At 39.9% G+C, this 12904-nt stretch overlaps 1 protein-coding gene across 7 annotated transcripts in view; it reads left to right on the forward strand.

Moving 5' to 3' along the window:
- The window catches only part of LOC126293306 (glutamate-gated chloride channel), a 1510688-nt gene that overhangs the window by 1333397 nt on the left and 164387 nt on the right, over positions 1-12904 (forward strand). For all 7 annotated transcript variants that reach the window (XM_049986444.1, XM_049986443.1, XM_049986446.1 and 4 more), the window contains one exon: positions 10462-10526. In XM_049986444.1, coding sequence (XP_049842401.1) covers positions 10462-10526 — 65 coding nt within the window. The remainder of the gene's footprint in view (positions 1-10461; positions 10527-12904) is intronic.

The following is a 12904-nucleotide window of genomic DNA, read 5'->3' on the forward strand; positions in this document are numbered from 1 at the left end:
AGAATAGATTTTTTCAAGCATCCAATTATATTGTCACACTTCATATACTAGATTAAAGCCGACATTGGTTTTAGTAACAACTGTTGTACTTGAGCCATAGATACTTCCGTTCTTCTTGACTTTTACATCACTGATTCCCATTCAGCATTTTTAATCTTATGTATTCTAAATGTGATTTTACAGTAACATGCTAGATTATCATAAGAAGCTGAACTTGTGATAACCAATTCATGTATGGTACATAAACCTAGCAGAACAATAATAAAACTCAGGAAACTTCTCCCATAACATGCAAGTTATGTGGAAACCAAGAGAACTTGAAGGAACATAATGTCTTCATAGTTTCTGTTGCAGACAGCAAGACATTTTTAGCTAAAGTGTTACGGTGTTGGAAATATGCAGTTGTAAAGTGTGATTTATTGGGCTTGCAATTCTCTAATATGGCTCTTTTCAACAACAGAGAGAGAATGAACTGTCATTTTGCACATCAGTAACAGGAATTATTCTCCTGGATGTGGCTTGTTATCCAGAAAGATGTCACACAGGAATATAGAAATTGAGATACATGAATGTTTGTAACCACAGAATGAAATCTCTTCTGGACACGATGAATTTTTCTACATTATCTTAAAAATATGCAAACACACACTCTTTCCTGTTTTGGTTCACCTCTTCAATGAAAGTTTAAATAAGGTGTACTTTCATCTAAATTAAAATTTATTCTAGTCCAGTCACTGCATTAAACAAGTAGTACTAACCAAGCATAAAAGCACTGACCAATCAGTTTAATCCTGATCCTAAGTGAAGTATTAGAAAAAAATTATCTCTCATGGAATATCATGAGATACTGTTCCAAATGCACATGATAGATGTAGGAACGAACATGCCATCATTTATTTCTCATCTGATTTCATCAATACTGTACACACTAGATTACATACACTCCTGGAAATTGAAATAAGAACACCGTGAATTCATTGTCCCAGGAAGGGGAAACTTTATTGACACATTCCTGGGGTCCGATACATCACATGATCACACTGACAGAACCACAGGCACATAGACACAGGCAACAGAGCATGCACAATGTCGGCACTAGTACAGTGTATATCCACCTTTCGCAGCAATGCAGGCTGCTATTCTCCCATGGAGACGATCATAGAGATGCTGGATGTAGTCCTGTGGAACGGCTTGCCATGCCATTTCCACCTGGCGCCTCAGTTGCACCAGCGTTCGTGCTGGACGTGCAGACCGCGTGAGACGACACTTCATCCAGTCCCAAACAAGCTGGGAAGTGGCGGTGCGGTCCCCTATGGCACTGCGTAGGATCCTACAGTCTTGGCGTGCATCCGTGCGTCGCTGCGGTCCGGTCCCATGGCGACGGGCACGTGCACCTTCCGCCGACCACTGGCGACAACATCGATGTACTGTGGAGACCTCATGCCCCACGTGTTGAGCAATTCGGCGGTATGTCCACCCGGCCTCCCGCATGCCCACTATACGCCCTCACTCAAAGTCCGTCAACTGCACATACGGTTCACGTCCATGCTGTGTTAAAGACTGCGATGGAGCTCCGTATGCCACGGCAAACTGGCTGACACTGACGGCGGCGGTGCACAAATGCTGCGCAGCTAGCGCCATTCGACGGCCAACACCGCGGTTCCTGGTGTGTCCGCTGTGCCGTGCGTGTGATCATTGCTTGTACAGCCCTCTCGCAGTGTCCGGAGCAAGTATGGTGGGTCTGACACACCGGTGTCAATGTGTTCTTTTTTCCATTTCCAGGAGTGTATAACAGATGATGTTGAGAAGTATTCTGTTGAATTTCTTGTAATGCTTTCTTTGACAAAGTTTTATGAGAAACTCAACACAATTTTGGGGAATCCTGCTCAGCAGCATGTGTCATATACAGTCTAATGCATACAATATTAATAAAATCAGATGAGAAGTAAGAGTTGCATGTTTGTTCCTATATCTGTCATGTGCATCATCATGGTATCTCATGAGCTGCTACTTGATTAACTGGGAAATTATGGTATGGGTGGAATATCTAAAAGTCTCTTATAGTCATACCCACAAGACAGACATCAGTTTATAAATGTCACACATAAAGTGGGTAACATTATTAAGAAGTGTAACTCCAGTCCAGCTATAGTAAAGTGTGTTGTGCCTCAAGAGTTAGTTCTAGGACCCGTATTGTTCATAAGTATGACATATTAATTATCAACACAAAGTGCACAGTAGCGAGGTCATTACCTATGCAAATGACACAACAGTTGTTAATTGGGAAACTGTCTAGAACGACCTGGCCTTGAATTTTTCTGATGTCTTACTTGACTTGAATTACTTTCAAAAAAATCACTAGCCTTAAAGGGACAGGTACGTGAACACAAGAAGAAACCTTGAAAAGTTTGTCAGTTTTCTAGAAAATGTAGCTCAAAGAATAAGAACTACAAGTTCATGTAATTATTACAATCTTTTAACAGATCTTTTATGAACATTTTGAGCCATAAACCATATATTTTGGTCACAAACTTTTTTCTGAGCTGTATTTTTTGTTGCAAGTGAAATACTGCAAATTAATTATTTATGTACAACATATCTCAAAACAAAATCAAAGTACAAGCTTTATCTTTTTCTGTAAGTTCTCAACGCTATTATATTTAAAGTAGACCTTTAAAAGAATGTTGCTACCACCAATTATGATCCAAACAGCTTTTAATAATGCTTCTTAAAAATTTTGGTTCAGTAATTAACTCATAGTTTTTCTTTAAAAAATCTTTAATTTTCAAAATTAACTAAGACAAGTAGTCTACATTGTAGTTAAGTATGTTTTAAGACAGTATAGAAAACTTCAGCTCTCTATCTGTAATAGTTTTTATCCAATGTACAACAGAACATCAAAAAAGCGAATTTTTGGTAAAATCAAGTTAAAGTTGAAACTTGCTTCTCTTTCTAATCTGCATAACACGAATACATCCCACACCCATATTCATCTTGTTTCTGATGCTGTTCTTCCTCAAATTTCTGCTTAGAATTATTCTTATTATTATTGCTTCTTTGGTAGCTTCTGACACTGTTTTCTCTGCTTCTAAGAAATCAGTGGCAGTTAAAGCTCTTTGCTTATTTAATGTTCAAGGCAGTCCCATCAATTCCATAACCTTATACCTTGACACTGTGGCACCATTGAAACATAGCAGAACATCCAGCACTCCTATTTACAAAGTATTTAGTCCAAGCAAGACAGTTTTTGGTATCCATTCCCATATACAGATGTTAAAACTCTCATTTGGGTTTTGAGTCCTACCACATAAACACTTCTTTAATAATCTTGTGTCACAAAGATCCCTATGTATTGGTTTTATGACGTTGGCTATAGCAAATGGCAAAGAATGCTTATCGCTGTAGGTCTTATCTTGAATAATGCCCTTTTTTAGCCATACCTGCTCCCAGGTGGGCAGAGAGCATAACATAGAATGTCAGCTGTGGATGTTGTATGAAAGAAGGCAGCCCCTACTACCTTTTTCAAAGATTTTCACTATTACTGAGGTACAAATAAAATTTCGTGAAGTTTTTGGTAAAGACCAAATCAGAACTACCACAAATATTTCCATTACTTCACTGTAAAGACAGATATTTCCATTACTTCACTGTAAAGACAGATTTTATCAGCAAAACAAAGACTAAAGTCACTGTACAAACAAAAGCAAAGCATCCATGATGCTCATAGGTTAGTCAACATTAGACACTAACAATTCATAAAAAATAAACATTTTAACATCAAATTCTGTTTTTCTTTGAAATTCCTTTAATTTTGGGGCTTCCTTTGGTCAAACTTCCTTACAGTAAACTTGCTCTTTTTTAGAAAACTACTGAGAATTTTTTGTGATAAAAATTAAAAATTGTTTTTTTGACGCTTATTCAGATACTAGTCATTGTGAATCTTGTTTTCCACTCTGATGTCTAGCCTCATTTGACATGATTGTTTGTAGCTCTCACATGCTCCATTCTTGAATATGACTGTATTATGCATCAGTTCTGCATAGTACTGTCATCTACAGAAGCCCGAGTTAACTCACTGTAGCACTGTACCAGTTGTATTGAGACAAAGGTTGTAATTATTATGTTCAAGTTAGTAGGCATGAAATGGGTAGTTCTTCCTGCATAGTCCTTTCTGAGGAATAGATTATAAAGCCTTTAGAAGGATATCTAAGTGAAAACAAAAGTGACAATGAATTTGACGAGAAAGATTTTGATGATGACATTGATTAGTTGTAAACAGTTCAAGTGAAATGACAATGAAAACATTCCATCTTGAAGAGCTTAAAAAATATCACACATTGAAAAGGTTTGTATTGTAATGCTTATGTAAATATATTTGAATAGACGCACAGTTTTTGCATTTGTGTGTACCTTCATTGTTGTTAAGTAGCCTCATTGCTTCCGCAAAGAGACTCGCATAAGTCTCTGTGGTGTGCTCACTGCACAGGCAGTGGTGATTTAAATAAGAGTGCACTGAGATGCCCTGTGCCTGCATTACAGAGTGCAAAGGATTAGTAAAACAAGTTCAACAGATTTTCAAGTACACCACCAAACTGATTGAGTGCAGTGGAATATTGCATTTAATGATGGAACAGGAATAAAATTGTATCGTAAAACTGCTTTCCTTGGTGTAATGTTAGACATATATCACTCTGAGCAACATCACACTGATTTAATTATAAGCAACTGAGTATGATCAACTGTGCTTCAGTGTATCCATACCACATATATAGAACTAAAAGTATGGGGGTGTGTGGCTGTGAAGCATACAGACAGGGTGTTCATTCTTCAAAAAAAAAAGGCAGTGAGAGTTCTATGCAAGCTTAATTATAAAGAGTCATGCAAAGGGATGTTCCAAAGTAAGAATTTACTAACACTGCCATCTGTATATGTTTACAGAACTGTTCCACTTATTTTAAAATACAAGCAGTACAAAAGTCTATTAGAGATGTACATATTTAGGAGTGACTGTGATTTGCATTTAGAAAGGCATAACACAAAATGTGCAGACAACAACCCCTACTGAATGGGATCAAATTTTATAATAAACTCCAAAGAATTTAAAAATATGAAGTGGTAGATACTGTGAAATTACCTTGAAGGAGTTGCTTATCAATAAATGTTTTTATGGCATTAAGGAATTTCTTGCAGAGTAGCAGAATACTTCCATTTGTACCAGTAGTATTTATAGGTAGCAGCAATCAAGACATGTATTGCTTTTTTACTGTCTGTAATTGTTCCCACAAAATTATGACAGGAAATGTAAAATAGTCCACAATCCAAAACAAATCCTGTGGTTGTCTGTGGAGAGTAAATAAGTACATAAATTGATGTTTTAGTCATAGGAAACTACATTTTTGTGTTTTAAGAAGTGAAAAACTATATATTTCTGAACATTTAAAGCAGGTTACTGATCTTTGTACCACTTTGAAATCTTATGAAGATCTTACTGAATATTTATGCAACATTTATACAGGCAACACTTCACTACAGTTGACTGCCTCACCTGTGGAAAGTCTGATGTTACTAGTAATATTGTATGCAAGCTCATTAATATCCAACATGAACATCAGTGATCCCAACATATTTCCCATGGCACATCTGTAGTTACAGTGATTCATTATGGAATAAACATGCTATGTCCTCATTAACAAGAAATTCATAATTGAGGCACAAATTGCACTTGATATGCTATATGGTTATACACACATTAAAAAAAGGTTTGTATCACCTTGGTTCCGGAACCTGTACAAAAAATTGAAATAGAGATCAACATGATCATCATTTCTGCCCTTTTTATTGCTAGTGGAAACCACACATTGCATGTTATACCACCATACAGTGAGACCTTCACAGGCGGTGATCCAGATTGCTGAACACACCGGTACCTCTAATAGCCACTGATGCATGCCTATATTTGTCGTGGCATACTATCCACTGGCACTGTTAGTCCAGATTGTTCCACTCCTCAATGGCAACTCGGCATAGATCCCTCAGAGTGGTTGGTGGGTTATGTCCTCAGTCTATCCCAGGCATGTTCGATAGGGTTCATGTCTGGAGAACATACTGGCCACTCAAGTTGAGCAGTGTTGGTTTCCTGAAGGAAGTCATTCACAAGAAGTGCATGATTGAGGTCACAAATTGTCAGCCATGAAGACAAATGCCTCATCAATATGCTGCTGATGTCGTTGACTTATCAGTCGGAGGATGGCATTCACGTATCGTACAGCTGTTACGGCACCTTCCATGACCCCCAGCAGCATACATTGGCTCAACATAATGCCACCCAAAAACAGTAGGGAACCTCCATCTTGCTGCATTCACTGGACAGTGGGTCTAAGGCATTCAGCCTGACTGGGTTGCCTCCAAACACGTCGCCGATGATTCTCTGGTTGAATGCGTATGCGACACTCATCAGTAAAGAGTATGTGATGCCAATCATGAGCAGTCCATTTGGCATGTTATTGGGCCCATCTGTACCCTGATGCATGGTGTTGTGGTTGCTAAAATGGACCTCGCCATGGATTTCAGGAGTGAAGTTGTGCATCATACAGCCTACTGCTCACAGTTTGAGTCATAATATGACATCATATGGATGCACAAAAAGCATTATTCAATATGGTGGCATTGCTGTCAGGGTTCCTCAGAGCCATAATCCATAGGTAGTGATCATCCACTGCAGTAGTAGCCCTTGAGCTGTCTGAGCGAGGCATGTCATCAACAGATCCTGTCTCCCTGTGCCTCCTCCATGTCCGAACAACATCACTTTGGTTCACTCCAAGATGCCTGGACACTTCCCTTGTTGAGAGCCCTTCCTGGCACAAAATAACGATGCGGACGTAATCAAACTGTGGTATTGACTGTCTGGGCATGGTTGAACTATAGACAGCACAAGCAGTGTACCTCCTTCCTGGTGGAATGATTGGAACTGATCAGCTGTCGGACCCCCTGCGTTTAATTGGCACTGCTCATGCATAGTTGTTTATATCTTTGGGCAGGTTTAGTGACATCTCCGGACAGTCAAAGGGTCTGTGTCTGTGATACAGTATCCACAGTCAACATCTATCTTCAGGAGTTCTGGGAAATAGGGTGATGCAAAACTTTTTTGATGTGTGTACTTTTGATAATAGGCATAGGACTGCTGCTGAGTCAAATGATTTTTGAAAGTAAAGAAATACTGCTTCTACCTTACTGCCTTGATTCAAGAATTTGAGGATATTATTTGAGAAAAGCACAAGTGAGAAAACCGCAAGTTGGGTTTCACATGATTGATGCATTCAGAATATTGCTGATTAGCATGGAGGAGGTCATTAATTTTGAGATACCTTTTTTTGTTTGAGCTCAGAATATGTTGTAAGATTCTACAACAAAGGTATGTGCGGGATACTGTGTTGTGGATTACTTCCACTACCTTTCTTTTAGACGTGTGTGACCTAGAGGGTTTGCATAAAAAGTAATGAGACTGAACTTGTGATTCAAAATGTATTCTAGATATTGCTACAATCACTTAGTATTCTCCAATGTATGATCCTTGAGAGTCAACAACCTGCTGCATGTGAGATTTCCACACTTGAAATGCTGCCGTGAACGCTGTGTTCAGGATGGCCTTCGAAGCCCTTGTTGTGGTGGCGTGGTCCTCCTCCAAGGTCCTATGACAGTGTCCTTTCAGGGAAGTTTTTATGTTTGGGAATAAAAAAATGTCTGGCAGGACCACATTGAGACTGTAGGGGTTGGGGGGGGGGGGGGGCTGGGGAATAGTTGGAATCCCTTTCTTGGCTAGGTAGCTGGCCACCATGAAGAAGGTGTGACTTGGCACGTTGTCTGATGCAGCTGACGTCAGAAAACACAATCAGCATGGGTTTCACCTTCAGTTTGCTCATGCACGCCTTTTTTGGATGTGGGAATACTGTGGTATGCCATTTGGCACACATGCGCTTTGTCTCTGGGTGGTACTGAAACACCCAGGTTTCGTCTCCAGTGATAGCTTTATCTAAAAATTCCAGATCAGTTTCAAGACTCTGGAGATTGTATTGGCAGGTGTCCACACATGCTTGCTTTTGAACATCTGACAAAATCTTCGGGACCATCTTGGTGCAGATCTTCCTCATCGAGAATTCCTTGGTGATGATGTGCACTGTCATTTTGGTTGACATTTTCATCAGCTTTGCTGGCTGACGGGCATCTGGAGCAGTCCTCGTCCTCAACGCTGTTCTGGCCCTCTTTAAAGCTCTTCACTCACCTGAAAACCTGGGCTTTTGACAGGCAATCATCGCCTTAGGCTTGCCGACACATATCCAACATTTCCATACCTGATTTTTCGAGTTTCACACAATACTTGATGGCGTAACATCACTCGATCATTTGCTGCATGTCGCGCCATGACCAGTGACTTTGCGACGAGTCCATTCAACACATGATGCTGCCGAGACAAGAGCCTGCAAGCGACTGTTGCGCCATGCGTTTTCAGCCGGACACCCCCACCACCAATCCGCCCTGGGTGAGTGCACACTGCGAAGTAAAGTCTCATTACTATTTATACAAACCCTGTATGCTATCTTCCAACCCCTGGGCACAATTTGTTTTGTTTGTGGGACGTATAGCACATTTTGGTTAAAAAAATTATAGAGTGCTTTAGCAATTTAAAAAGTAACTTGTAGCGTCTATTGATCTGAACTCTCTGTTGTACAGTTGTCTAAACTAAAGCATGTTTATTTGTTTGCCATATGCATTTCACTATTCAGAGCCCAAACTAAATCTTACCATCAAAGTTAGCATCCCTCTAACTTTAGAGGAGACCATACTGTCCTCTGTTGTATAGTCAAGTCAGTAAAACTACAGTCACGAATTGTGCAAAATCAATAAAATTTCTAGTTTTTACCACAAGCACATATATATTAGAAAACCTCCATGCTAGAACCCAATATCAGTTGCTGGTTCTCTGTTTAATGGCTACCAGGGGCAACAGAAATTTGATTTCTGGTATTCATGTAATTATTGATCTGCTCATTAAGAGGAATAATCCTATGTCATACGTTTAATGCAGTAATGTAAATGTTGCAGTTGGAAACTGTGTGTTTGTCTTGAGGCAGCATAACAGATGATGTGCAAATACTGAAAATATATTAACCCTGTATTTGAGAATAAGAGCATTTAGCGACTTCCAACAAACGTTACACATGATTTAAAACCTTTGCTAAGCCTTTTCTCACTGACTCCCGTAAAAAAATGATCAAAGGAAAAAACATTTATTGCTTACTACACTTAACCTGTTCATGTAGTCAGATTTCAGCATCAGGCATGATGTTTTAATTTATTACTTCCTTACTACCAACTCTATTCTCAATACACACTGCAGATAGCATGTACCTGAAAGACTAGCTTCTGCTTAAAATGAGGCACAAATTACCCAGACAATGTTCATCCAGTGGATCATAATGACGCCACTTAGTGACTTCCAACATACTTTAAGCATAATTTCAGTATTGACAGTGGACTGATGTATTGTCTTTTTTGGAGAGGTCTGTATCAGTGCTTCCACAACAAATTTTATTGTTGATATGGATTTCATATATTTCTAATGTTATAAGTGGTAATAACATTACAGATATCTGAAACATAGATAAACAAAAAAAGTTGAATATTCTCACTTGAATATTACTTGAAGAACTAATCCATTCATGGTTTTTCCTTTAGATCTGTAGAACACTCATGGATTTTATTACTTCTGGCCAAAATGATTTAGGTCTTCTGCGATTTCCCTAAATCACTTAAGGCAAATTCCCTCGAAAGGCCACGGGCAATTTCCATCTCCGTACTTCCCTAATCCGAGCTTGTGCTCCATCTCTAATGACCTCACTGTTGGTGGGACATTAAACACTAATCTCCTGAAAATTATGAGACAGAATTGTTGGCCAGTATTTATCTTCAGTTTGTGAAATTTCAGCAGTGCTGATAGACACAGATGAAAGTACATAAAGTATCCCAGCTTTTGAAAGAACCAGTTCTTTCATCAGGAAAGAGAGAGGATTGCATTAGGGAAGGTTGAAAAGGAAGGGCAGATGCCATGACGAGAGGCACCCACCTGTTGTTTGTAACAGAAATGTTTGGTCGCTGTTGACAGTGAACACGCACCACAAAATAATTCTCAATTGTTTTTGGTTTTTTTTGCAATGTCTAATGTAGTTTGTTTGTTTAATTGTTACAGAGTTTTTCATTTATTTTCTTTCTCCTGTTAAGCAGAAACTGAGAACTGATGTTTAACATTCTGCAGCATTTACAGAAGTGAGCAGTTAGCTCTTTGCATAGACAGCAGCATTCGCAGTTGTGAACTGAAGAATTTAGTGTCCTCGATGTTATCTCAGTGCATTTAAGCAGCACAGTGTATTGGCATCACTGCTGAAGTAAACTGTCATTCTGTTTCAGGCAAGCTCCTGGTCAATGTCAGTGTCTTGCTCCTCAGTCTCGCCTCGCCGGACGAGTCGAGTCTGGTAAGTGTGACGAATAGGTATTTGATAACAGCATTGTGTAAGCTTTGTCATTACAGACATTTAAAGAGATGATGTATCTGTACACAGTGACATGAAGGAAACTAGATGTTTAGTGATTCACCATAGAAATAACTATCACACAGTTTGGTAGCTACAGAGGCATACAGTGACAGCTATATAGCCAGGATCTGTGATAATAGTGACCATTCAGTAACTGTTCCTTAGGTTATCAAGCATACAGTTTCTTGTTTATTTTAACCTGGATGTAGAGATAAATGCTTGGATGCTAAAAAAGATGTAGTAGTTATAGTTTTATTTTAAGAAAAAAAGGATACTTATTCATATAGATAAGGATTTATGTACTTATACGTCTAATTTGATGAGGGTGGTGCAGGAAACATACTGTGGCCTTATACTAGCAACCGTCCTGGCATTTGTCTGAAGTACACTGCCTGAAAAAAGAAGCAAAGCACCCAGGAGACATGGTCAGATGTCAATATAACTTCACTCATGTACACACCATTGGCTGGTATGTAAGTTATTAGAGCTGCAATTCTCTCTGACAGGTAGAATGACCACCAGAGTGCATTAGTAATTTGAAGGTCAGTGTTGTTATCAGGTCTGGCAGCGTGATATGTTGAGTGATCACTCAGAAGCACACAGATGTGGCACATACTCGTGTGAAACATTGTTATCGGCACCTGACAGTGTTTGACAGGAGCCTCATTGTGGGACTCCATTTGGCTGCATGGCCAAATAGTGCAATATCGAGATTTGTGGCAGTGGCCCCTATGTTAGACTGTATGGGAATCTGATGGCAGGCTAGTTTATGGTTGACCAGGTCTGAATACCACAAGGGATGAGTGCTGTATTGTGCACCAAACATATAATAATCCTTCCACCTCTGCACCTCCCATCTGAGAACAAGCACTGGACACCCTGCAACATTTGTGTCATCCTGCATCCTCGCTCGAAGACTCTCAGCAGTAGCTGAATTGTGGAACTACTGTCTCACGTGTAGGCTACCTTTAACACTACCACACGAACAGCTGCATTTAAAGTGTTGCAATGATGGAGAAACGTGGACTGCTGATGATTGACATTGCATTGTGTTCAGCAATCAATCGAAATTCTACACTGCTCCAGATGACCACAGTTGGTGAGTATTGAAGTGTCTGGGGAGACTGGTAGTTTATTGAGGGAACTATGAGAGCTAGCAGTACGTCACGGACATCCTGATTCCTATTGTGTTACATATTCTGTAACAGTATTGTGGTGCCATTTTTCGACAAGCTAATTCTTTTCCACCCATGGTACATATTGGAACATGTGCATGTTGCCTTCAACAGTGAATGATGTTTCCCAGGTTTCAATTAAAAACACTTTTATTCACAGCACAAGTTTACTGTAAAGTTTGGTTTTGGCTAACAACTGCAAGATCGTCCACTATTGCTTAAGAGTGAATAGGGAACTTGGAATGGCTGCAACCCGAACCCAAGAACTTTGTACCTGTGAAATAGTTGCTGCCTCAAGTGTGGACAAAGCGTGCGGACCTGTGAAGTGAAAATGGAGGAAATTTACACACTCAAGGGAGTGCAGACAGGAGTGAGCCAACCATTGGTCCACGGAAGCAGGTCCAATGGCCAAGTGGTGCCATTGTGCAAGATGTGAAAATGACAAAAGGTGTCAATGGCAGGGTGCTGGGGGCACTTGGAGGCTGGGCTCAGTATATACAGTATATACAAATCAACATCCTTATGATGATTTTTTTTTTTTTTGTGTGTGTGTGTGTGTGTGTTTGTGTGTGTGTGTGTGTGTGTGTGTGTGTGTGTGTGTGTGTGTGTGTGCCTTAACTGCATCAGCTTGAAGTGGCTGTGCATGTTTGTGGGCAGCATCAGGCTCCGCTGTGGGGGAGCAGCAACAAAGGAAATGAGTTACAATACGTTAGTTTGTCCAGTCTTAGAGTACTGTTCGTCTGTATGGGATCCTTACCAATTGGGTCTGATTCAAGAGATTGAGAAGGTCCAAAGAAGAGTGGCAAGATTCATGACTGGTATATTTAGTCATCGCGAGAGCATTACAAATCTCATAGAAAGTTTGTAGTGGGACACACTTGCAGAGAGACGACACACTAAACAAAAGGGGCTGCTCTCTGAATTCTGAAATCCAATCTTCACCGAGGATGTAGAGCATATATTATTACCACCAACTTTCAGATCACGTAATGACCATCATTCAAAGACAATGGAAATAAGAGATCATACTGAGACATTCAGACAGTCATTTTTCCCTCGCATGATCCACGAGTGGAACAGACGGGGGGGGGGGGGGGGGGGGGGGGGGGGTGGAATATGATTTTGGCACGAGTTGTGCTCTCC

This window comes from Schistocerca gregaria, chromosome 10 (assembly GCF_023897955.1).
Source record: "Schistocerca gregaria isolate iqSchGreg1 chromosome 10, iqSchGreg1.2, whole genome shotgun sequence".
Taxonomy (NCBI): Eukaryota; Metazoa; Arthropoda; class Insecta; order Orthoptera; family Acrididae; genus Schistocerca; species Schistocerca gregaria.